Source organism: Scomber scombrus, chromosome 21 (genome assembly GCF_963691925.1).
Source record: "Scomber scombrus chromosome 21, fScoSco1.1, whole genome shotgun sequence".
NCBI classification, from domain to species: domain Eukaryota; kingdom Metazoa; phylum Chordata; class Actinopteri; order Scombriformes; family Scombridae; genus Scomber; species Scomber scombrus.
The window spans coordinates 12860200-12887924 of NC_084990.1; the positions used below are offsets into that span (position 1 = coordinate 12860200).

A 27725-nucleotide genomic window follows, 5' to 3' on the forward strand; every position below is an offset into this window, starting at 1 on the left:
ATGCCACTGAAACAAGAAAGCCTTGTTTCCCCTTTTAACAAGACTGATAACCCTGGTCTCACTGGCCAATTTGAGGTTTCCATATCAGACAAGTGTAAAACTAAGCCCAACTATATAGAACAGTGTGTATCATTTTCAACCCTAACCCTAGAATAAAAGCTGTGAGAAGTTCACTTTGCGTAGTCGAACTTTGTTAAAAATTAAAGCTGACATGCTTACTGTAATGGTTTACCAACTGTATCTCAGCACATTTTTACATCTCTATAGGTTAATCTTCAAACATGAATAAAATAAGTGTATTTCCTGCTTTCAATGTGGTAATAAAAACACATTTTGAAATTTAGGAATATTATATTAAAACAAGACAGAGACCCATAGCCTTTCAGCAGCTTTGTGAGGTAAAGCAGGGCAGTACTTTGAACTAAATGCTTGAGGTCTCAATCTGGCCAGTGCCAGGCCCTACTTCCTGTTTAATGGTTAAAGGAAAACTTCGGTATTTTTCAACCTGGACCATATTTTCCTACCTTCTCCTGTCTATGTGACTAAAAGGGCCAACAGTTTTTGAAATTGGTCCAGTATTGAGTGAGAGCACTGCAGACAGCAGCTATAAAACAGACATGTAATCCTTGGGGTAAATACCACCACATCAATGTACATTCACAAAAGTGTTTGTTTTTGCCACTGACAGGCTCAGATTATTATAATAAATGTCTGACAATATTATGGAAAGGACCATGCAGAGAAATAAAGAACATTTCTTTACCCTCCTTGGTCTTTTTGTTATTGTGTCTATCAATCCTCGCTCAAGGAGAAGTCTCATTTTGAAGTCTCGCAAGAGTTTTGGTGTTTGTCGAGATCAGCTAAACATTCAGCCATGATAGACTTGCAGGGAGGAGAGTTGGGAAGAGTTAGCTGTGTTGTACAGAAAGCGTAGCTTAGTGTTGCCCAAAAGATGCCTTCCTGTAAAAGCTATTGCAAGATTTCAAAACAAGACATTTCCTTGAGCAAGACTTGGTTAGACACAATAAAAAACAGAATAGCATTGAAACAAACAGAAGACAAAAAGAAACATCATTTCATGTCTCTGTAGGGTCCTTTCCATAGTGTTTTCAGACACTTATGTTAAGAATCTGAGCCTGTCATTGGCAAAAAAACAGCACTTTTAGTGAACGTACCCTGTTGAATTACATTGCAGCCCATTTCAAGGCTGCTGGCTGAGGTGCTATCACCCAATACTGAACCAATTTCAAAAATTGTTGTCCCCCATTAGTCACTTATACTGTATACAAAAAAGATGTGAATCTTTGACCTGCTCATCCATAGGGTTCTAGGGGTGGTAATGGGGATGTTCATATTAGTACTTGTGTAAGATAAACATGATAGTAATGTAAACATGATTTGAAACATCTAGAAAACACTGGTTTGGCATAGTACTCACAAGGAAGTACGATTTGACCTTTAGTTTGAGCAAAGTGGGTATTTCCCACCATTAATATTTTAAGAATGGTTTACAGAATTTCACTGATACAGTTACTGCATGTTTGTAGAGAGTAGTGACTCACGTCATTCTGTAAATCAGTGTTGAGAAATATCATTTTTGCTCCATGTTAAAGGCTCAAGCCTTTTGTAGAGTATTAGATTACATCTTCCTATGTTTATGCTGAACATGATTTAATATTTTTCCATTATTATCAAAGCACAACAGATTTGTTATAATTAATTGGTTGGGAGAAAATAAGTTGACCTTTCCCATTTAAACAAATGTAAACCACCTAAACACAAATCATACAACTAATGTGTACTAGTAAAACCAGTTTATGGTACTGTGCCAGTTTTTACTGTTATAAAGCCTGTTTCCAGCCCTGCAGTCTCAGATGGATGAGAGGGAAATAGACAGCATATATGAACAGGTGTCCAAATTTAATGTCAGTGTTTGTGATGCTTGTATAAGCAACAATTGTTTGCCTCAATACTGCTATGGTATAATAAAAAATAGTTGTTATTTTTAAGTGACCAGATTTGAATTGGTAGCCTAGCTGAATGACAAGTCAAATCATGTTATTTGTGCTGCTTTTGGGGATGATAAGTATGTTATCTAATTTATTCTAGTGTATTTTATTTATGTTTAATTCTATCTACTAATCCCAGTTTATATTTTTGTTTTGTTTATAAAATCTTGCTGGGATTTAGAAAAATGATGTAATGTAATGTACATGTTCTGCTTTTTACTCATTTGTCTTTGTTTCATTCAAGGTGTGGGGACTCCTCAGGTTGTGAGTAAGTTCATATTAAAGCTTCCATGATATTTAATTCTCATTCATTCATATGTATGTCATACAATCATTTATACTTTGCATGTTCTGTATAAAGATTGAACATCTATAGTGGATTATTATTTCATGTGAGTTTACAAGCACAATTAATACACTCAGATGATTATTTTTGAACAATAGCTGAAACCAATGCAGTCATATTCATCATATTTACAGTCAATACATTTTATCTTTGTGAATTTAATCATTTTTTTGGTGTTGATTCAACTGTTCATGTTTGAGGCTGCTGTGTTGTGGTGTTGTCATATTTTATTACACAATAATTTATAGTATATCAACTTTTTTCCCATTTCTTACGCTGGAAATTAGGTACAGAATGTGGATACATGGTTTGCAAAATACCTACTATTGTCAAGCCCTGTTAATAAAAATTAATCTTTTTTGTTAATTATACTTGCTTCCTAGGTCCCCTCTACCCAATATCTGGAACAACAAGCTCTCGAACAGATGATGAGAGTTCACCACGGATTACCTTGCAACGACCTTTTGTCTATTTTGAACGAACGTACAATCAAATTTATGTACGTGTAATTAATTTTGACAAACCATCTGTCTATCTATCTATCTATCTATCTATCTATCTATCTATCTATCTATCTATCTATCTATCTATCTATCTATCTATCTATCTATCTATCTATCTATCTATCTATCTATCTATCTATCTATCTATCTATCTATCTATCTATCTATCTATCTATCTATCTATTTATCTATCTATCTGTCGATCTATCTATCTATCTATCTGTGTATATGTGTATATATACAAAAGTAGTGATGACTACAGATGGTTGTAGTATTTTCCAAAATTAAATAAAACTACTAGAATGATTTTGCTAACTAGAATCATTTTATTTATGGTACTGGGAAAAGTCTGTTCCTGTAATTGTAGAAATTGTAGATAACGTCAAGTACTTCTGTGTTATATGTACTCATTTTTTTCCCAGGTCAACCATAACGGACACTTGACATTTGACAATCCAATGAGTACATATCAACCTACAAGATTCCCCCTACACGGATCCAGAGACATCATAGCTCCATTCTGGACAGATTTGGACAACAGGCAAATGGGTCAGGTCTACTACAACCAATACACCAGTGGCAGTGTTCTCCAACAAGCAACCCGTGACATTAATAACTACTTCCCCAACATAAACTTCAATGCCAACTGGGTCTTTGTTGCAACATGGTATGAGGTGGCGTACTATCCAAATTCAGGAACAGTAAGTCAACTAAATCCAGCCACACCCATCACTGCAAGTGTAGTTGTATTTCTACTTAATTGTGGAGGATACAATTAAAATTACAAAGACATGAACAACATTCCTGAGACAGATTGAATGCAAAAGTATTAAAGTTGCAACAAATGATATTCAGCTACACTAGATGTCAGTAAATAACTATTTGCTATGTAAAGGTATAGTAAAGTAATGGTGACCAGAGCCAAGAATTAAGCCACACTACCTCTGTGCATGTTGTTATGCAAGCTTTTCTGTTCTTTGTTTTGATAGCAGGTCCACCTGTGCACGCATGTTAGTGAATGTGATTGTGCATGTTTGTGCATGTGAGTGTGTTCATCCATATTGGATCAGCATTGCTTAGTTTGACAGTTTGATCATCCTTTCATGCGGTGTCAGTTCAGGGACTGCTTTCTTTCTTTTGTTCCCCCAACTTTATTGAGTAAATGACACACATGTCTGTTTGGGTCTGAGATGGTGGTGCTATAGTGCGACATCCAGTGGCTGAATGTTGTGTATTGCAACTTTGAGAAGAAGGCTAAATGACAAAATTGTTCTATTCATTTGTGGCAAGTGTCATTAAGGTGCATTTACATGTGAGTGTTACGAATGTTAAAGGTGATGATGATATTACAATTCAAAAGTGACGCTTGCTGCCCCAAGGTATACTTTATATACCTAATGCATTTCATACCATAAAACATACAAATTCTAACATAAAATGCATATAACTTAATTGTGAGTATAAGGAACTAAAAAGAAAGCCAAATTGAAAACTGATTGTCTTTTATACACATTTTCAGTATTTTTGTATTCATTTTCAGTGTTCATTCTCTTGATATGGTGTCATAACAAAGTGATTTTGAATTGCAGGATGTATAGTCCAAACAATACATATGACAATGAAATTATATCTTCCAGCGCACAACTGTCCAAGCGGTATTGATCTCAGGAGGCCAGTATTCTTTTATTCTGATGAACTATGGGATAATAGCCTCAACAAATTTGAATGTACAGGTAAGATCCACTACAATTAAGATATACATATTTAGTTGAATTAAATTGAAAATATTTTGTGTTATACATAATACATACTCGTGTTTCAAAGATTAATTTAAGTTTTTAATTCATTTTCATATGCAGGCTGGCTATGACACAATAAACTCCATTAACTACTTAATCATCCCTGGTTCGTTCTCTGACAATGCAACAGGCCGTAACTCAAATTTCCGCCTTAGCAGCAATGTCAATGTACCTGGACGCTGGGCTTTCCAGACAGACCATGGATCAAGACACTGCTCTTTCAATGGTAAGACCAGACAGAGGTTACATACATTTACATATAATTACTATTGTGTGCTATATGTAAATGATGTGTGCCTGTATTTACCCATACACTGATAAGTCTTGCAATAAATATTGACCTGTTGTTAATGAAGTCAATTATGTTTTTGTATTCTGACCACAGCTGACTATATTTGGCACCAACGTGTTTAGTTTACTGTCCTTCACTATGTACAATGAAGTTTTTTTTTTACTGCCAAACACTTTTTTTTCAGATGGTTTAAATGTGAATGGATTCAGCACATGTACATGTATGCCTATTAATTTTTTAATCTTTTAAAGGTGAAACTGTACAGCTGGGAGACTCATTCTGGAGTGACAGCACCTGTGCACAGAAGTGCACCTGCACCTCAACAGGACTGCAGTGTCACAACCAACCCTGCTCCTTTTCCCAAATCTGCCAGCCCAGTGACATTCAGTTTTCCTGTCAGACAGTGCAGAGGGGAACCTGCACCATTATTGGTGATCCACACTACTATACCTTTGATAACACAGTGTTTCACTTCCAGGGCACCTGCACCTATGTCCTCTCTGAGCAATGTGGTCGTGGGCTGCCCTACTATAGAGTAGAGGGCAAGAATGAGCACCGGGGCAGCACTCGAGTTTCTTGGACTCGACTGGTTAAAGTGTTTGTCTATAATGAAACTATTGAGCTTGTCAAAGGACATCGTGGTGAGGCTAAGGTTAGTATTTTGGACTGCATTGTTATGCACTTACTGTAATATGTTTAGCTTGTTCATATTTTTATGACTGCCTTTGCTTGCTGTTGTGATTGCAGGTTAATGGAAACTTTGCAGCCACTCCATTCTACCTCAACAACGGCACTGTCCAGGTGTATGAGTCAGGTTTTTCTGTCATCTTCAGTACTGACTTTGGTTTGGAGGTATCTTATGACACAGATCATTATGTCAGAATCAGTGTGCCCTACACTTACCAGAATGCAACATGTGGCCTGTGTGGAAACTTTAACAATGATCCTGGGGATGACTTTCGAACCCGCCAAGGTGAGGTTGTGAGCTCTGATGTGGTTTTTGCCAACAGTTGGCAAGCAACAGGGGACGATGAGCCTGGTTGTGAGGCGCAATGTGCAGGTCTTGATTGCGCTTCCTGCACTGAGGCTCAGAAAACTTTATACAGTAATACTGCTCATTGTGGTATCCTTGAGAGCAGTTCTGGACCCTTTGCTGATTGCCATCAACAGCTTCCCCCACAGACCATTGTGCAGAGTTGTGTGTACGATCTGTGTATAGTAGGAGGATACCAGCCTATTCTGTGCCAAGCACTAAATGTGTATGCAAGTCAGTGCCAACTGAATGGTGTACAGCTCCCAAGCTGGAGGACGCAAGACTTCTGTGGTATGTCTATAATATTACACACATTATTTCAAAATCTTCTTTGATTAAATGTCCATGATGTCAATTTTAATGTTTTTTCCAGAAATCCCCTGCCCAGCCAACAGCCATTTCGAATCCCAAGGCACGGGATGTCCTGCTACCTGTGTCAATCCCAATTCTACCTACAATTGTCCTCTCCCTGCCCAGGAGAGCTGCATCTGTGATTCAGGCTATGCCCTCAGTGGTGGGCTCTGTGTCCCTCAAGCTGAATGTGGCTGTAGCTTTGAGGGTCGCTACTACCGCTCTGGAAAAACTGTTATACCAGATCAGGACTGCGGGAGACGTTGCAATTGCAGTTATGGCTTCATGACCTGCCACTCTCATGGTTGTGGCCCATTTGAATCATGCAGTGTGGAGGAGGGAGAAAGAGGATGTAGACCTAAGAGCTATGGAACATGCTGGATAAGGGGCCCAGGTTCATATCATACATTTGATGGTCTGACATACCAGTATCCTGGGGCATGTCGATTGACTCTTGCCAGAGTGATGGGATGGTCTAATCATCCCCATTTTGTAGTAACAGCAGAAAAAGTGCCCAGAGGCCAGCAAGGCTTTGCCAGGGTCCTGAAATTTGAGGCAGAGGGCACACATGTGTCCATTGAGATGGCAACAAGCAGCAGAGTTAAGGTAAGATACTGGAACACTTTTGACCTTTGCGCATAAGGCATCTATACACTGATCAAGACAAAATGACACATCAGAAAAATATCAATTTTATTACTACTTTTTTATAACAATAATACATAGATAACAATATACACTTTTAAATCACATACCTTTGTTTAAGTCCTTTTACCACAAACATTTTAAACTGATTGTCTTATTGGCCTTACAGATTAATGGTCAGATCATCAGACTACCGTTCAGCTCATCCATGAACCGAATCCGCATCTACCACAGCAGCATTCACAGTATCATCCTTCACACCTCCTTTGGTGTAACGTTGCAGACAGTCTGGCCTCACTTTGTGCGAGTCACTGCACCTGGAATCTACAATGGTTCACTTAGTGGACTCTGTGGTGATTACAATGGTAACCCACAGGATGACTTCCGCACACCCAATGGCATCTTGGTCAACAGCTCTCAGGTCTTTGGGGACAGTTGGCGAGATGGCTCCCTCGCTGCGCATTGCGTGGAAAGTGTAAATAGTAACTATACAACAAATAACAACTCCAGTGAGTACTGTGGTACTCTTATCTCGCATGGGCCATTTGCCCAATGTTGGGCAACAGTGGACCCATGGCAGCATGTGGAAGCATGTGTAGAGATCCTTAGGGCCTCTAGAGATCTGCCACTAGCGCTATGTGAAGTTCTACGTGATTATGCACTAATGTGCCAGCAGAACGGCATTTCCCTAGGACACTGGAGGAATGCAACTGGGTGTGGTAAGCACTTTCCACCTTTGACTTAGTTTGGAATTAATATATAAAATATGTAATGACCTTTGTGAATCAATCTTCTTGTCATTCTCCAGAGCAAACCTGCCCACTAAACAGCCATTATGAACTCTGTGGAACAACTTGTCCCTCTGCCTGTCCCAGCCTTTCCTTCCCCTACTCCTGTGACACCGTGTGCCAGGAGGGTTGTCAGTGTGATGATGGTTTTGTCCTCAATGGTAACCAGTGCGTTCGACCAACAAACTGTGGATGCCATCACCAAGGACGCTATCGGGAAGGTGGTGAACAGTTCTGGGATGGTGAGGAATGTCGGAATTTGTGTAAGTGTAATGGCACAACTGGAGCAGTCCACTGTATCCCAAACACCTGTAGTCCCCAGGAGTCCTGCCGTGTGGTGGAGGGTGAGTTTGGCTGCCATCCAAACCCTCATGGCACCTGCTCTGCATCTGGGGACCCCCACTATCTCACGTTTGATGGCAAGGCCTATGACTTCCAGGGAACCTGCCGCTATGTTCTGGCAACCCTGTGCAACACCACTGATGGGCTCCGACAATTTTCTGTGGAAGCTAAGAATGAGCCGTGGAGTGGGTTGCCAGTTTCAATCACAGCTGAAGTTTATGTGAATGTGTGGGGCTATCGAGTGCATATTTCCAGGGAGGGAAATGGTTTAGTTCAAGTAAGTTGTTAAAAGATATTCCTTATCAGATGATTGCTACACATTATTTAAATTCTGATTTAATCTAATTGGAAACAAATATTGACAACCATACCCATTGCTCTTATTAAATAAATAATATAGGGGCGTTTTCACAACAACAGCATTTATTTTGTTTTAATTGAACCATAGTTCATTTGGCCCCTTGTTTTCCGTACGTTTGCGTTGGTCAGAATGCAACTATCGCATTCAGGTTTTTCATCAAATTATTCGGTCCAAGACCACCAAAAAGAGGTGGTCTCGATCCGTGTCATCTGCTGAACTCTGGTGCAGTTCCGGTGGTAAGGAAGCAACCTGAAACAATTAGGTCTAAATTAATCTAGTGATAATGAATTATGGGTATGGGGGGCACTGAATTGTGGACAAAATTATATATTTCATTTCATATATTTTACATTTCCTTTATATATTTATTCCTGAAGTGACGTGCAATGCATCTTTGGTGGAGGTGGGAAGTAACTAAGTATTTGTACTTCATTATTGTACTTAAGTAGATTTTTCAGGTATCTGTACTTTACTTGAGCATTTATTTTTCTGACGACTTTTTGCTTTTACTCCCTACATTTGAACACAAATACCTGTAATTTCTACCCCTTACATTGTCAAAACAGGCTTGTTGCTTGTGTCAACCTTGGTAACATTATAAAAAGAAGACATGTTGATCATATCAAAATTCTCCACTGACAAAGTGGAGCTGTGGAGTGTGTGCATACCAATAATATGTGCAGACAGTACAGGAATATGACAGCAGCAGTAAGACTCCTACTATACCAACACATGCTGTGCACTGTGCAAAGTTTACAGAGGTCTATTACAACAGCAATCTGTGACAGTGAGTAAGTCATTGAGGAACGATTAATGCGATTTAAAAAAATGAGCGCGTTATGCTCAGCTCTTTATCACATTGCGATAAACGTGTTAACCCTGACAGCTCTAATATTGATATCATATATATTATATATTTATATATATGTTCTGTCTGAAATTTGGCTTGCAGCAAAGCTAGACTGTGTCCAGTGTTTTTTTTCCTGTGCAGGTTGTTAACAAAAGAGGAAAACTATCCTATTTTGTGTGCATAGAACTTTTTTTGTTTAGAGGTAAAAATTCTGAAAACGCACTAAGAACTGTTTTTGTTTTTGCTTAAGAAGAAGCTGTCAGAAATGTGTAAAAAGAAAACCTGATCTTTCTTCCAATTTCTCTTTTAGGTGAATGGAGTGACAAGAAATTTACCTATTCTCTTGAGCAGAGGTCAGGTGTCTATCTATGCAAGTGGACCTCGTGTATTTGTCAGTGCCGACTTTGGCTTGAGTGTCACCTATGATGGATACAGTACGGTGTTAATCTCTGTACCTTCAAATTACAGGTATCCATTGACTGGAATGCTTTGACCTCCTTAAAGAAGTTCAATTATTATTCAAGTGTATTTAAGATATTTAATAACCATCCATCATTTGATTCATGACAGTGAATGTATTTACATGTTTTCATCAATACAGTGGAAAAACGTGTGGACTTTGTGGGAACTTCAACGGAAATCCAAATGATGACTTCCACACCCCGTCTGGAATGATGGTCACCTCCCCATCTCAGTTTGGGACATCCTGGAAAGTGGTGGGCAACTTCACTTGCAGTGATGGCTGTGGCTCCTCCTGTCCACAATGTACCAATGATCTTCCTGCTAGAGCTCAGTGTGAGGTGATTCAAGCAGCCCAAGGACCCTTAAGCTTCTGCCATGAGCAGGTGGACCCAAGACCATTTTTCAGTGACTGTGTGTTTGATGTGTGTGTGTCGCGAAATGAGGGCCAAGATCTTCTGTGCAGGGCCATTCAGGCATATGTCAGTGCCTGTCAGTCTGCTAATGTTCGAATCTACCCTTGGAGACAGAACACCACCTGCAGTATGTCAACCAATCATTGCGTGTATTGACCTATTGCATCTATGTAAAACGTAGGTAATCGACACGTGCTGTTAACCACCATTTGTTTCCTGAATTATTTAGGACTGGACTGTCCAACTAACAGCCATTATGAGCTGTGTGGTACTGACTGTGGACAAGCTTGTGCCAGTGTTACCGATGCCACCTGCGAGCAGGTTTGCTCTGAGGGATGTTTCTGTGGTGAGGGCTTCGTCAGAAGTGGGACACATTGCGTCCCTGTGGAACGCTGTGGCTGCCAATATGATGGCTTCTACTATGAAGTAAGTCACATTCCTGAAAATATACACGTTCTTGGGACTGATCTTCTTATTCACGATGTAACCATTTAAAGAGCTTAGTATTATTGTATTGTTTGAGTTTGAGATTTAAATCTTCGTGGCAGGCTAACAAAAGTCTGTAGCAAATCACCCTTTGCTCTAATACGTCATCTGACAGGCAAGTTTTGCTTTCTGTTTTTGAACATATCACAAACAATTATTAATATATAGTAATTAGGGGGCTCTACCTCATGATAGATATCAAAACCTTAATGCTTCCTTCACTATTCTGCTGCGAGTCATGAAAGAACATTCAACTAAATTCACTAACACTATAGGGTTACCCTTGCCATTATAAGACTTAGGTGCAGCGCCAAAGCTTCTTTGTGCTTTGGATCCAGTTCTCACATTTCAAGAACGTGGGATATTTTTAAGGTTGGTTTTTTTTATCAGTACCAAGGCGTGAGATTAACAGAGGGGACAATCTTGTTCTCTGTCACACTTCAACATATACACAGCCCACAATTTATACAATATACCATGTGTTGTACAATGTGTTACAATATGGCATATATGTTTGATACAGTATATTTCATAATTCCTTTCCCCTTTTCATTCAGCAGCATTTTTTAAAAATCTTGTTAATGTCACACATGCTCAATTTTATGATTTTTCATACTTCTCTTTTTCTCACATGCTACAGGCTGGTGAATCATTCTGGACAGAAGGTTGCTCCCAGCGATGTGAATGTCATGCTCCCAATGACCTGCACTGTTCTGCTGCATCTTGCACCCCTGCACAAGAGTGCACCATCAAAAAAGGCCAGCTGGGTTGTTTCAATGCAATAACTACTTGCACTGTGTGGGGTGATCCACACTACATCACCTTCGATGGGGCACTGGCTCATTTCCAGGGCACGTGCTCTTACATCATCACTGAGAGTGTGAGCCACAGCACCAATGAAACAGAGTTTCAGGTAGTAGCCACAAATAATCACCGTGGCAACAACCATGTGTCATTTGTGTCAGCAGTGGATATATACCTCTCAAATCACCCAGAGATTGCATATGTCAGAATTGGGCCCAACAAAAGAGTAAAGGTACTGTACATTATTTGAACTTTGTTTTATACAGCTTTCGATGTGAATATATTAGGTGTAAACATGACTAACAACAAGTACCTCCCTCTTCTCGATTTCTCCTTAATCTTTCATCCTCACAGGTAAATGATGCTGAAGTGTCTCTTCCAACCACAGCAGGGACCTTAGCTCGGGTTCTAAGGCAGGGAAGCTATGTAGTAGTTGATGCTGGTGACCTGATAGTCCAGTTTGACGGCCGGAGTACTTTACTGGTCAGAATCGGTCAAAACCGTGAAAATAGAGTCACTGGGATGTGTGGCAACTTCAACAGTGATCGTGCAGATGACAAAGTCTTGCCTAATGGTATATTGGCACAAAATGACAATGAGTTTGGACACAGCTGGAAGGCAAACACAAGTCAACCAAGGTAAGTTGTTGTAACACACAAAGTGGCATCAAAATATTGTCATTTGAAAACCTTTCACTACATGAATAATAGTTTTTTTACTACACAAATTTTGCATGCCATGCCTTGTACTTCATTCCAAGTCATATATAATGTCTTTTCTAGTTGTGGATCCACAGATGATCGGAGCGGTGACGGATTGAACGATTGTCCCTTCAGGGAGCAATACTCTGAACTCTGTAGTGTCATCACCAACTCTAGTGGTCCGTTCAGTGCCTGTCACCTTCACTCAGACCCCCAGCCATTTTTCAGTTCCTGTGTCTATGATCTCTGCCTCTACACTCCAGCCAATGGCATGCTGTGCTCTGCTGTCTCAGCTTATGAAAGAACCTGCTCTGTCTTGGGTTTGAACATCCCTGAGTGGCGCTCTGCTTTGCTGTGTGGTATGTTGTGATAGCTATATAATATATATAATGCATATCATCTTTCATTTTATTTGATTTTCATCACTCTTTGTCTTATTCTCTCCCCACTATTTCACCAGCTGAGTCAGACCCCTGTGAACATCTGGACTGCACAGAGTATGAGTGGTGTGGTGAGAAGGATGGTGTGTACGGATGCTTCTGTGATGAGCACCATCATCGGTCCAACAATGAAAGCTATGGTGATTGCAGTTATTTTTAATGCATTGTTTTGTTTTTCAGATCTCAGTCTAATAACAATGCAGCGTGTGAGCCATGATGAAAAAGTCAAGAGTTTTGAAGAGATAATAGATCAGACTTTTTGCCAGATTACAGTATTTCATCAAAATATTTTTTATTATGACTAACTACCAAGCATCAACAATCACAGTTGTCAGCCTGTGATTTGGTCTACTCTACCACAAGTTAATAACTGTGAATAAAAACTTAAAAAGTCACTTACAACGCATGATTGTTTGCAATAACAAGCTTAAACATATAATGTTGTCACGTGTTCTTTTCTATCTCTCTCCTATAGACTCATCCATCACTTGTATCAGTAGTTCAGGTACCATGTCCCTGTCCCGCTGCCAGCTGTTTGAAGCTGGTTTCCAGCCCAGTGCCCTACACCTCCGAGAGGACTCCTGCAATGGGACTGTCCAGGATGGACGACTGGTGTTCCATTTTAACAATGATGACCAGCTGTGTGGGACAATACTGAGGGTACCGGCCATACATTTTATAGAAACAATTTAAAGAGAAATTTAGATGTAATCTAAAGCACAGCTTCATATGGAACAGCTTAAAGCACATTGCATCTGAAATCAATCTTTATTGTCTTAATGTAAATCTTTTCAGTAAGACGTATTAAGTCTACAATACAATTAACTTATATCACTTTGTTGTTTAAATTTAAGAGCAATGGAACCCATTTCATCTATGAGAACACCGTCCAGGGTGATGTGGACCCTCATGAAGGTCTGATCAGCCGCCAGAGGAACTTGCCCTTCTGTTGTGTATACCCTCTGACTGATACTCTGTCTATGACTGTGGGCATCAACCCTGTGGAGAGGTGACAGTCACAACTAAATTTCCTCTGATTCCCGTTGCTAGCTATATTAAAATTGATGTTGTTTTTTTGTTTTTTTTACAAGAACACTGGGATAACAGCAGTGACAAAAACTGATGGGAATAGATACCCTTTGTTATCAATTTGGTGTAATTGTCCACTACTCACATTCAGCACTTTCACTAATTAACCTGTAATAAAAAAGGGCAGTCTGTCCCTTATAACGTAATTAAAGAGTAAACGTCACATTATTTGTTGTTTCTCTGTAGCATTGTGCGGAAGAAGCTTCCATCTGGCCATGGACAGTATCATATGAGAATGATCCCCTATCAGGATGCAGGCTTCCGCTTCCCCCTCACCAGTAACCGTAACATAGTAGTGGAAGTAGACCAGAGGTTGTACATCGAGGTGCGGACAGAGGGAGTTGACCAACGGCAGGTCTCCACCACTTTGGACTCTTGTTGGGCCTCGCCTGTCAACAGCGCTAGCTATCCTCGCCGATGGGATCTCATCACTGCAGAGTAAAGGCTCTATTGCAATTTCACCCTGTCTCCACACACTGGTTTCTGTGCTTGTTTACCAAGTCTGAAAAATGAATATATCTCTCTTCATTTGCTCTACCCATTGTCTTTTTTACAACCCAACTTTCTTGCTTTAATTCATCATTTCGCCTGCTTACATTGTAACTTCTACCATCTTCCCTGTCCCCCAGGTGTCCTAATCCAGCAGATGGCACAGTAGAGCTGACTCAGAATGGCGTGTCCACTGCGGCACGTTTCTCTTTCAGGATGTTCACCTTCACCAACTTTTCATCCATCTACCTGCACTGCCAGGTCCACCTGTGTCTTTTGAGCCACAACAACTGCACAACTGTAAGTACCACGCCATGTGTGTTTACCGTGAGATTAGATGGATTATGAACATGTGCAATATTCTGGTTAAAAGCATCTGCAAAAGCCTCTAATGTTGTTTTCCTGCAGCATTGCTACCCGGGTTACCACAGGAGAGTTCAGAGGGATGTATCCTATCATGACACTGCATCCATCTCACTGGGTCCACTCGAGCTGACACCAAATAGCAGAGGTAAAGTTACCTTATGCTTTTATAACTTAAGCATGCTTGTATGACATCTCTATTCACATATTTTATTTAAACTTTGGTTCTTCTCTTGCAGATGAGTAGTGCCTCAGGCAAGTTAACTTCCCTGGTGATCCTGATTGTCAGTCTGCTGACTGCCAAAACTCTAATCTAGGGAAATCAAAGATGATACAACATAAAAGTATGCATACATACCCCACTACACCACTAGAGTGCTTTTGTCAGTGGGCAGTAGCTAAATTGTTGGTTTATTGATTTAAGAACTGTATGTTACTTTCCATTCTTAAAACAATGAAAGCTCAATATCTGAACAGGTTTCATTTACACTAACTAATTTGGAACTGTAAATATGATCGAATACTGTAACAACACACAACATGAATTTAATTTTTGGTTTGGTTTCTTTGACAGTCTTTTTCCTTGAACTGTGTTTTCTACTTATGTACTTGCCCTTGTAATCAGGGGGAAATTATATGTAATTTTGCTTCACATCAGTAGGGGAGAGTAATGTGCAGCATACTGCAGTTGCAACCACTTCCTGTATTCAGTCTGTATCATGCGTATCAATTGTATCCTCAGTTCCTGCGATTGCTATTAATGAAGTATCTGTCATATAATGAAGGTTAACTGTTGAAATTAAGGATTTTTTGAAGTATGAATCTCTCTGTTGCCTAACAATTTCTGTACATAGTCCCAGTCCAGTGACTTTAATGTGGATAAGAATGGATAAGTGGATAATGATATGGAACCTTTTTCTACCTTTTTCATGCTACAGGGCTCTAATCAAACCAGTCTAATGTTTGAGGCTTTCTCTACTTCTCATATACCCTGTTATATAGAAACTTTGAGGTCTGCCTCAAAGTTATAATGTAGTCACTCTCCTTCTCCTCAGTACTCCGTTCTCCTTTAAAAGCGACAGCTGATGCAAGTTTCCAGCAAGTAAAGCAATAATAAACCAATCAGCAAGAATCAGGTTGTAGCTAATAGCCACAATAATAATAAAATAAACTGCAAATTAATCTTAAAATGGTCAAATCGTGTTATTAATCAGAACATGAAGCACATCCTTCATTTTCAACACACACACACACACACACACACACACACACACACACACACACACACACACACACACACACACACACACACACACACACACACACACACACACACAGAGAGAAAGAGAGAGAGAGAGAGAAAACAAATGGTGAACTAATTATGCATGACAAACATTAAAATCACTGCAATATTAAGTTTTGAATCATCTGTGCATCATTGAGGTTTTAAAAAAAATCAAACTTCTTTTTTTAGCCCTAATAAGGGAACAGTGGCACATTAAAGCTGTAAAGTCTCTCTTTTTTTTGGAAATGAGAAAAAGCTTGGCTATTGTTGACACTGCTTATAAAATCTTTGATCTACTCCAGTTGGCTTACGTGTGTTCTTCCTACCCTAGAAAGTACTGTTTGTAGTTGGGTATTCAGGTCAAATTTTGTCAATCTTTATGTGCCCCACACAATGGAACATTTATTTTGCTGCCAGAGTGACAATCACATCAAACATCTTACAATAGTCTACTTAAGTGGCTAATCATAAAAAATAAGAGTTGTATGATGAAGATTACCATACAAACAGTTAGAACTATAAGATAATGAAAATGAAAAAATAAACTTGTGATTACACTGTACACAGTAATGGTAAGTCTGGGCCATATTATTTAATTCTAGCAATATGCCACTGAAACAAGAAAGCCTTGTTTCCCCTTTTAACAAGACTGATTACCCTGGTCTCACTGGCCAATTTGAGGTTTCCATATCAGACAAGTGTAAAACTAAGCCCAACTATATAGAACAGTGTGTATCATTTTCAACCCTAACCCTAGAATAAAAGCTGTGAGAAGTTCACTTTGCGTAGTCGAACTTTGTTAAAAATTAAAGCTGACATGCTTACTGTAATGGTTTACCAACTGTATCTCAGCACATTTTTACATCTCTATAGGTTAATCTTCAAACATGAATAAAATAAGTGTATTTCCTGCTTTCAATGTGGTAATAAAAACACATTTTGAAATTTAGGAATATTATATTAAAACAAGACAGAGACCCATAGCCTTTCAGCAGCTTTGTGAGGTAAAGCAGGGCAGTACTTTGAACTAAATGCTTGAGGTCTCAATCTGGCCAGTGCCAGGCCCTACTTCCTGTTTAATGGTTAAAGGAAAACTTCGGTATTTTTCAACCTGGACCATATTTTCCTACCTTCTCCTGTCTATGTGACTAAAAGGGCCAACAGTTTTTGAAATTGGTCCAGTATTGAGTGAGAGCACTGCAGACAGCAGCTATAAAACAGACATGTAATCCTTGGGGTAAATACCACCACATCAATGTACATTCACAAAAGTGTTTGTTTTTGCCACTGACAGGCTCAGATTATTATAATAAATGTCTGACAATATTATGGAAAGGACCATGCAGAGAAATAAAGAACATTTCTTTACCCTCCTTGGTCTTTTTGTTATTGTGTCTATCAATCCTCGCTCAAGGAGAAGTCTCATTTTGAAGTCTCGCAAGAGTTTTGGTGTTTGTCGAGATCAGCTAAACATTCAGCCATGATAGACTTGCAGGGAGGAGAGTTGGGAAGAGTTAGCTGTGTTGTACAGAAAGCGTAGCTTAGTGTTGCCCAAAAGATGCCTTCCTGTAAAAGCTATTGCAAGATTTCAAAACAAGACATTTCCTTGAGCAAGACTTGGTTAGACACAATAAAAAACAGAATAGCATTGAAACAAACAGAAGACAAAAAGAAACATCATTTCATGTCTCTGTAGGGTCCTTTCCATAGTGTTTTCAGACACTTATGTTAAGAATCTGAGCCTGTCATTGGCAAAAAAACAGCACTTTTAGTGAACGTACCCTGTTGAATTACATTGCAGCCCATTTCAAGGCTGCTGGCTGAGGTGCTATCACCCAATACTGAACCAATTTCAAAAATTGTTGTCCCCCATTAGTCACTTATACTGTATACAAAAAAGATGTGAATCTTTGACCTGCTCATCCATAGGGTTCTAGGGGTGGTAATGGGGATGTTCATATTAGTACTTGTGTAAGATAAACATGATAGTAATGTAAACATGATTTGAAACATCTAGAAAACACTGGTTTGGCATAGTACTCACAAGGAAGTACGATTTGACCTTTAGTTTGAGCAAAGTGGGTATTTCCCACCATTAATATTTTAAGAATGGTTTACAGAATTTCACTGATACAGTTACTGCATGTTTGTAGAGAGTAGTGACTCACGTCATTCTGTAAATCAGTGTTGAGAAATATCATTTTTGCTCCATGTTAAAGGCTCAAGCCTTTTGTAGAGTATTAGATTACATCTTCCTATGTTTATGCTGAACATGATTTAATATTTTTCCATTATTATCAAAGCACAACAGATTTGTTATAATTAATTGGTTGGGAGAAAATAAGTTGACCTTTCCCATTTAAACAAATGTAAACCACCTAAACACAAATCATACAACTAATGTGTACTAGTAAAACCAGTTTATGGTACTGTGCCAGTTTTTACTGTTATAAAGCCTGTTTCCAGCCCTGCAGTCTCAGATGGATGAGAGGGAAATAGACAGCATATATGAACAGGTGTCCAAATTTAATGTCAGTGTTTGTGATGCTTGTATAAGCAACAATTGTTTGCCTCAATACTGCTATGGTATAATAAAAAATAGTTGTTATTTTTAAGTGACCAGATTTGAATTGGTAGCCTAGCTGAATGACAAGTCAAATCATGTTATTTGTGCTGCTTTTGGGGATGATAAGTATGTTATCTAATTTATTCTAGTGTATTTTATTTATGTTTAATTCTATCTACTAATCCCAGTTTATATTTTTGTTTTGTTTATAAAATCTTGCTGGGATTTAGAAAAATGATGTAATGTAATGTACATGTTCTGCTTTTTACTCATTTGTCTTTGTTTCATTCAAGGTGTGGGGACTCCTCAGGTTGTGAGTAAGTTCATATTAAAGCTTCCATGATATTTAATTCTCATTCATTCATATGTATGTCATACAATCATTTATACTTTGCATGTTCTGTATAAAGATTGAACATCTATAGTGGATTATTATTTCATGTGAGTTTACAAGCACAATTAATACACTCAGATGATTATTTTTGAACAATAGCTGAAACCAATGCAGTCATATTCATCATATTTACAGTCAATACATTTTATCTTTGTGAATTTAATCATTTTTTTGGTGTTGATTCAACTGTTCATGTTTGAGGCTGCTGTGTTGTGGTGTTGTCATATTTTATTACACAATAATTTATAGTATATCAACTTTTTTCCCATTTCTTACGCTGGAAATTAGGTACAGAATGTGGATACATGGTTTGCAAAATACCTACTATTGTCAAGCCCTGTTAATAAAAATTAATCTTTTTTGTTAATTATACTTGCTTCCTAGGTCCCCTCTACCCAATATCTGGAACAACAAGCTCTCGAACAGATGATGAGAGTTCACCACGGATTACCTTGCAACGACCTTTTGTCTATTTTGAACGAACGTACAATCAAATTTATGTACGTGTAATTAATTTTGACAAACCATCTGTCTATCTATCTATCTATCTATCTATCTATCTATCTATCTATCTATCTATCTATCTATCTATCTATCTATCTATCTATCTATCTATCTATCTATCTATCTATCTATCTATCTATCTATCTATCTATCTATCTATCTATCTATCTATCTATCTATCTATCTATCTATTTATCTATCTATCTGTCGATCTATCTATCTATCTATCTGTGTATATGTGTATATATACAAAAGTAGTGATGACTACAGATGGTTGTAGTATTTTCCAAAATTAAATAAAACTACTAGAATGATTTTGCTAACTAGAATCATTTTATTTATGGTACTGGGAAAAGTCTGTTCCTGTAATTGTAGAAATTGTAGATAACGTCAAGTACTTCTGTGTTATATGTACTCATTTTTTTCCCAGGTCAACCATAACGGACACTTGACATTTGACAATCCAATGAGTACATATCAACCTACAAGATTCCCCCTACACGGATCCAGAGACATCATAGCTCCATTCTGGACAGATTTGGACAACAGGCAAATGGGTCAGGTCTACTACAACCAATACACCAGTGGCAGTGTTCTCCAACAAGCAACCCGTGACATTAATAACTACTTCCCCAACATAAACTTCAATGCCAACTGGGTCTTTGTTGCAACATGGTATGAGGTGGCGTACTATCCAAATTCAGGAACAGTAAGTCAACTAAATCCAGCCACACCCATCACTGCAAGTGTAGTTGTATTTCTACTTAATTGTGGAGGATACAATTAAAATTACAAAGACATGAACAACATTCCTGAGACAGATTGAATGCAAAAGTATTAAAGTTGCAACAAATGATATTCAGCTACACTAGATGTCAGTAAATAACTATTTGCTATGTAAAGGTATAGTAAAGTAATGGTGACCAGAGCCAAGAATTAAGCCACACTACCTCTGTGCATGTTGTTATGCAAGCTTTTCTGTTCTTTGTTTTGATAGCAGGTCCACCTGTGCACGCATGTTAGTGAATGTGATTGTGCATGTTTGTGCATGTGAGTGTGTTCATCCATATTGGATCAGCATTGCTTAGTTTGACAGTTTGATCATCCTTTCATGCGGTGTCAGTTCAGGGACTGCTTTCTTTCTTTTGTTCCCCCAACTTTATTGAGTAAATGACACACATGTCTGTTTGGGTCTGAGATGGTGGTGCTATAGTGCGACATCCAGTGGCTGAATGTTGTGTATTGCAACTTTGAGAAGAAGGCTAAATGACAAAATTGTTCTATTCATTTGTGGCAAGTGTCATTAAGGTGCATTTACATGTGAGTGTTACGAATGTTAAAGGTGATGATGATATTACAATTCAAAAGTGACGCTTGCTGCCCCAAGGTATACTTTATATACCTAATGCATTTCATACCATAAAACATACAAATTCTAACATAAAATGCATATAACTTAATTGTGAGTATAAGGAACTAAAAAGAAAGCCAAATTGAAAACTGATTGTCTTTTATACACATTTTCAGTATTTTTGTATTCATTTTCAGTGTTCATTCTCTTGATATGGTGTCATAACAAAGTGATTTTGAATTGCAGGATGTATAGTCCAAACAATACATATGACAATGAAATTATATCTTCCAGCGCACAACTGTCCAAGCGGTATTGATCTCAGGAGGCCAGTATTCTTTTATTCTGATGAACTATGGGATAATAGCCTCAACAAATTTGAATGTACAGGTAAGATCCACTACAATTAAGATATACATATTTAGTTGAATTAAATTGAAAATATTTTGTGTTATACATAATACATACTCGTGTTTCAAAGATTAATTTAAGTTTTTAATTCATTTTCATATGCAGGCTGGCTATGACACAATAAACTCCATTAACTACTTAATCATCCCTGGTTCGTTCTCTGACAATGCAACAGGCCGTAACTCAAATTTCCGCCTTAGCAGCAATGTCAATGTACCTGGACGCTGGGCTTTCCAGACAGACCATGGATCAAGACACTGCTCTTTCAATGGTAAGACCAGACAGAGGTTACATACATTTACATATAATTACTATTGTGTGCTATATGTAAATGATGTGTGCCTGTATTTACCCATACACTGATAAGTCTTGCAATAAATATTGACCTGTTGTTAATGAAGTCAATTATGTTTTTGTATGCTGACCACAGCTGACTATATTTGGCACCAACGTGTTTAGTTTACTGTCCTTCACTATGTACAATGAAGTTTTTTTTTTACTGCCAAACACTTTTTTTTCAGATGGTTTAAATGTGAATGGATTCAGCACATGTACATGTATGCCTATTAATTTTTTAATCTTTTAAAGGTGAAGCTGTACAGCTGGGAGACTCATTCTGGAGTGACAGCACCTGTGCACAGAAGTGCACCTGCACCTCAACAGGACTGCAGTGTCACAACCAACCCTGCTCCTTTTCCCAAATCTGCCAGCCCAGTGACATTCAGTTTTCCTGTCAGACAGTGCAGAGGGGAACCTGCACCATTATTGGTGATCCACACTACTATACCTTTGATAACACAGTGTTTCACTTCCAGGGCACCTGCACCTATGTCCTCTCTGAGCAATGTGGTCGTGGGCTGCCCTACTATAGAGTAGAGGGCAAGAATGAGCACCGGGGCAGCACTCGAGTTTCTTGGACTCGACTGGTTAAAGTGTTTGTCTATAATGAAACTATTGAGCTTGTCAAAGGACATCGTGGTGAGGCTAAGGTTAGTATTTTGGACTGCATTGTTATGCACTTACTGTAATATGTTTAGCTTGTTCATATTTTTATGACTGCCTTTGCTTGCTGTTGTGATTGCAGGTTAATGGAAACTTTGCAGCCACTCCATTCTACCTCAACAACGGCACTGTCCAGGTGTATGAGTCAGGTTTTTCTGTCATCTTCAGTACTGACTTTGGTTTGGAGGTATCTTATGACACAGATCATTATGTCAGAATCAGTGTGCCCTACACTTACCAGAATGCAACATGTGGCCTGTGTGGAAACTTTAACAATGATCCTGGGGATGACTTTCGAACCCGCCAAGGTGAGGTTGTGAGCTCTGATGTGGTTTTTGCCAACAGTTGGCAAGCAACAGGGGACGATGAGCCTGGTTGTGAGGCGCAATGTGCAGGTCTTGATTGTGCTTCCTGCATTGAGGCTCCGAAAACTTTATACAGTAATACTGCTCATTGTGGTATCCTTGAGAGCAGTTCTGGACCCTTTGCTGATTGCCATCAACAGCTTCCCCCACAGACCATTGTGCAGAGTTGTGTGTACGATCTGTGTATAGGAGGAGGGTACCAGCCTATTCTGTGCCAAGCACTAAATGTGTATGCAAGTCAGTGCCAACTGAATGGTGTACAGCTCCCAAGCTGGAGGAGGCAAGACTTCTGTGGTATGTCTATAATATTACACACATTATTTCAAAATCTTCTTTGATTAAATGTCCATGATGTCAATTTTAATGTTTTTTCCAGAAATCCCCTGCCCAGCCAACAGCCATTTCGAATCCCAAGGCACGGGATGTCCTGCTACCTGTGTCAATCCCAATTCTACCTACAATTGTCCTCTCCCTGCCCAGGAGAGCTGCATCTGTGATTCAGGCTACGCCCTCAGTGGTGGGCTCTGTGTCCCTCAAGCTGAATGTGGCTGTAGCTTTGAGGGTCGCTACTACCGCTCTGGAAAAACTGTTATACCAGATCAGGACTGCGGGAGACGTTGCAATTGCAGTTATGGCTTCATGACCTGCCACTCTCATGGTTGTGGCCCATTTGAATCATGCAGTGTGGAGGAGGGAGAAAGAGGATGTAGACCTAAGAGCTATGGAACATGCTGGATAAGGGGCCCAGGTTCATATCATACATTTGATGGTCTGACATACCAGTATCCTGGGGCATGTCGATTGACTCTTGCCAGAGTGATGGGATGGTCTAATCATCCCCATTTTGTAGTAACAGCAGAAAAAGTGCCCAGAGGCCAGCAAGGCTTTGCCAGGGTCCTGAAATTTGAGGCAGAGGGCACACATGTGTCCATTGAGATGGCAACAAGCAGCAGAGTTAAGGTAAGATACTGGAACACTTTTGACCTTTGCGCATAAGGCATCTATACACTGATCAAGACAAAATGACACATCAGAAAAATATCAATTTTATTACTACTTTTTTATAACAATAATACATAGATAACAATATACACTTTTAAATCACATACCTTTGTTTAAGTCCTTTTACCACAAACATTTTAAACTGATTGTCTTATTGGCCTTACAGATTAATGGTCAGATCATCAGACTACCGTTCAGCTCATCCATGAACCGAATCCGCATCTACCACAGCAGCATTCACAGTATCATCCTTCACACCTCCTTTGGTGTAACGTTGCAGACAGTCTGGCCTCACTTTGTGCGAGTCACTGCACCTGGAATCTACAATGGTTCACTTAGTGGACTCTGTGGTGATTACAATGGTCACCCACAGGATGACTTCCGCACACCCAATGGCATCTTGGTCAACAGCTCTCAGGTCTTTGGGGACAGTTGGCGAGATGGCTCCCTCGCTGCGCATTGCGTGGAAAGTGTAAATAGTAACTATACAACAAATAACAACTCCAGTGAGTACTGTGGTACTCTTATCTCGCATGGGCCATTTGCCCAATGTTGGGCAACAGTGGACCCATGGCAGCATGTGGAAGCATGTGTAGAGATCCTTAGGGCCTCTAGAGATCCGCCACTAGCGCTATGTGAAGTTCTACGTGATTATGCACTAATGTGCCAGCAGAACGGCATTTCCCTAGGACACTGGAGGAATGCAACTGGGTGTGGTAAGCACTTTCCACTTTTGATTTACGTTTGGAATTAATATATAAAATATGTAATGACCTTTGTGAATCAATCTTCTTGTCATTCTCCAGAGCAAACCTGCCCACTAAACAGCCATTATGAACTCTGTGGAACAACTTGTCCCTCTGCCTGTCCCAGCCTTTCCTTCCCCTTCTCCTGTGACACTGTGTGCCAGGAGGGTTGTCAGTGTGATGATGGTTTTGTCCTCAATGGTAACCAGTGCGTTCGACCAACAAACTGTGGATGCCATCACCAAGGACGCTATCGGGAAGGTGATGAACAGTTCCGGGATGGTGAGGAATTTGTGTAAGTGTAATGGCACAACTGGAGCAGTCCACTGTATCCCAAACACCTGTGGTGCCCAGGAGTCCTGCCGTGTGGTGGAGGGTGAGTTTGGCTGCCATCCAAACCCTCATGGCACCTGCTCTGCATCTGGGGACCCCCACTACCTCACCTTTGATGGCAAAGCCTATGACTTCCAGTAAGTTGTTAAAATCATGTCCGATATTCCTCATCAAATGATTGCTACACATATTGAGATTCTGATTTAATCTTATTGGCAAAAGTAATAGACAGCCATACATTTTGCTCTGATTGAGACATTAAGAGAATAATATAGGAGAATGCAATCTTCATTAGAAAAGAATTGATCTGTTTGATTTGTTTTTCTTTCAGAAGAGGCTGTCAGAAGTTTGTAAAAAGAAAACCTGTTCTTTCTTCCAATTTCCCTTTTAGGTGAATGGAGTGACAAGAAATGTACCTATTCTCCTGAGCGGAGGTCAGGTTTCTGTCTATGCAAGTGGACCTCGTGTATTTGTCAGTGCTGACTTTGGCTTGAGTGTCACCTATGATGGATACAGTACAGTGTTAATCTCTGTACCTTCAAATTACAGGTATCCATTGACTGGAATGCTTTGACCTGCTTAAATAAAAAAATAAAAATGTATTTAAGATATTTAATAACAATTTATCAGTTGATTCATGACATTGAATGTATTTACATGTTTTCATCAATACAGTGGAAAAACGTGTGGACTTTGTGGCAACTTCAACGGAAATCCAAATGATGACTTCCACACCCCGTCTGGAATGATGGTCACCTCCCCATCTCAGTTTGGGACATCCTGGAAAGTGGCGGGCAACTACACCTGCAGTGATGGGTGTGGCTCCTCCTGTCCACAATGTACCAATGATCTTCCTGCTAGAGCTCAGTGTGAGGTGATTCAGGGAACCGACGGTTCCTTAAGCTTCTGCCATGAGCACGTGGACCCAGGACCATTCTTCAATGACTGTGTGTTTGATGTGTGTGTGTCGGGAAATGAGGACCAAGATCTTCTGTGCAGGGCCATTCAGGCATATGTCAGTGTCTGTCAGTCTGCTAATGTTCGAATCTACCCTTGGAGACAGAACACCACCTGCAGTGAGTCAACCAATCATTGCATTGTTTATCTTATAAACAAATATCAAACAGCCAACAAGTGCATTGACTTATTGCAACTATGTAAAACTAATTAACACCAGCCATTAACCGCCATTTGTTTCCTGAATTATTTAGGACTGGACTGTCCAGCTAACAGCCATTATGAGCTGTGTGGTACTGACTGTGGACACACTTGTGCCAGTGGTACTGATTCCACCTGCGAGCAGGTTTGCTCTGAGGGATGTTTCTGTAATGAGGGCTTTGTCAGAAGTGGGACACGCTGTGTCCCTGTGGAACGCTGTGGCTGCCAATATGATGGCTTCTACTATGAAGTAAGTCACATTCCTGAAAATATACATGTTCTTGGGACTTATTCACCATGTAACCATTTAAGGAGCTTCATGGTATTGTATTGTTTGGACTGTCAGACTTAAAGCATAGTGGCAGGCTAACAAAAAGTCTTTAGCAAATCACCCCTTGCCCTAAAAGGTAATCTGACGTTTTGCAACCTTTGGTTTTGATATTCATCAAAGGCAGAAAAAGGTTTGTGAATTTGTGCGACAACAACCACCTGAATGCTAACAAGACAGTAGAGATGGTGTTTGACCCTCGGGAAGTGGGTGACCACAGGCCTGTGGTCATCCATAACCATGTCATTGCTCAGGTCCACTCCTACAAATATCTTGTTTTTATTGATAACTCTCTTACCTGGTGCACACATGTTGATAACCTTTGTCGCAGACTACAACAACGGCTGCATTTTTATGTCATCTGAGAGTTCATGGTGTTGACAATAAATTCATGTTGATATTTTATCAGGCGGTTTTAGAGAGCCTGATCAGGCACCTCATCACAGTTTGATTCGGTAACATTTCTGTGCAGTTAAAAATTAAACTGCTTTGTCTAATTCACACTGCATGGAAAATGATTGGTGTTAGAGAGCACTTATCCTTGCAGAGTATTTATGAACAGGTTACTTTGCGTCAGGCCAATAAAATTATCAGTGATTCATCTCATGTTCTGTATAAAGACTATGAGCTGCTACCCTATGGGAGGAGGTTCAGAGTCCCTTGTTGCAGATTGAACAAATTCAACAAATGAATATCCCTGCGTCTATTAGGTTTTTAAATGGTAGCAAATAAAGGCCAGATAAAGCTGGTGCTGCTGAGAATATGCATGTTTGCACTGTGACTGTAGGTGTGATGGTGTCGGTGTGTTTTTCTTTTTTGTTTAATCTATTATAGCTGCTATCTGGTATTGAGTAGGTATTTATTCTGTTTTAAATATATTTTTGCATTGTATTTATTATGTTCTATCTTTTGTATTGCTCCATGTGTTTTATGGGCTTAATGGTTGTTTTTATTTTTTCAATGGCTGCAGCACGGGTGGTAAGCACAAGACAAAATTCCCACCTGGTGGGACAATTAGGTTTATCTTCATCTTGATCTTGACCTTAATCAATCAATCAATCAATCAATCAATCAAATATTTATTTGTATAGCGCCAAATCACAAGAAAGTCATCAAAGTCCCCTTAATGCTTCCTTCACTTTCTTGCTTCTGTCAACCACCAACATTACTGTGTGTCATGAAAGAACATGCACCTCATTTCAACACTACAGGGTTTCCCTTGCCATTATAAGACTTAAGTGCAGTGCCAAAGCTTTTTTGCGCTTTGGATCCTGTTCTAACATTTCAAGAACCTGGAATAATTTTAAGGTTGTTTTTTTTTTTTATCAGTACCAAGGAGTGAGATTAACAGAGGTGAAGATATTGTTCTCTGTCACACTTTAAAATATACACAGAACACAATTTATACAATATACAATGTGTTGCACAATGTGTTACAATATGGCATATATGTATGATATATTTCATAATTCCATTCCCTTTTTCCATCAGCAGCATTTTAAAAGAATCGTATTATGTTACACATGCTCAATTTTATGATTTTTCATACTTCTCTTTTTCTCACATGCTACAGGCTGGTGAATCATTCGGGACAGAATTGCCCAGCGATGTGAATGTCATGCTCCCAATGACCTGCACTGTTCTGCTGCATCTTGCACCCCTGCACAAGAGTGCGCCACCAAAAACGGCCAGCTGGGTTGTTTTGACGCAATGA

The 27725-nt window shown here is 39.4% G+C and overlaps 1 protein-coding gene across 1 annotated transcript; it reads left to right on the top strand.

Annotated features, from left to right (window-relative positions):
* LOC134003882 (alpha-tectorin-like) lies at positions 1-27725 on the top strand. Its single transcript, XM_062443231.1, is given in 37 exon segments — positions 1-94; positions 2739-2854; positions 3281-3559; positions 4496-4591; positions 4718-4883; positions 5201-5601; positions 5697-6273; positions 6356-6939; positions 7148-7697; positions 7787-8385; positions 9630-9787; positions 9921-10321; positions 10424-10620; positions 11321-11716; positions 11839-12122; positions 12267-12544; positions 12646-12765; positions 13101-13285; positions 13480-13634; positions 13901-14152; positions 14344-14503; positions 14612-14715; positions 14796-14858; positions 18711-18730; positions 19196-19311; positions 19746-20024; positions 20961-21056; positions 21183-21348; positions 21666-22066; positions 22162-22738; positions 22821-23404; positions 23613-24162; positions 24253-24478; positions 24480-24662; positions 25201-25601; positions 25737-25933; positions 27585-27725. Coding segments are annotated over 37 exon segments (10152 nt in total).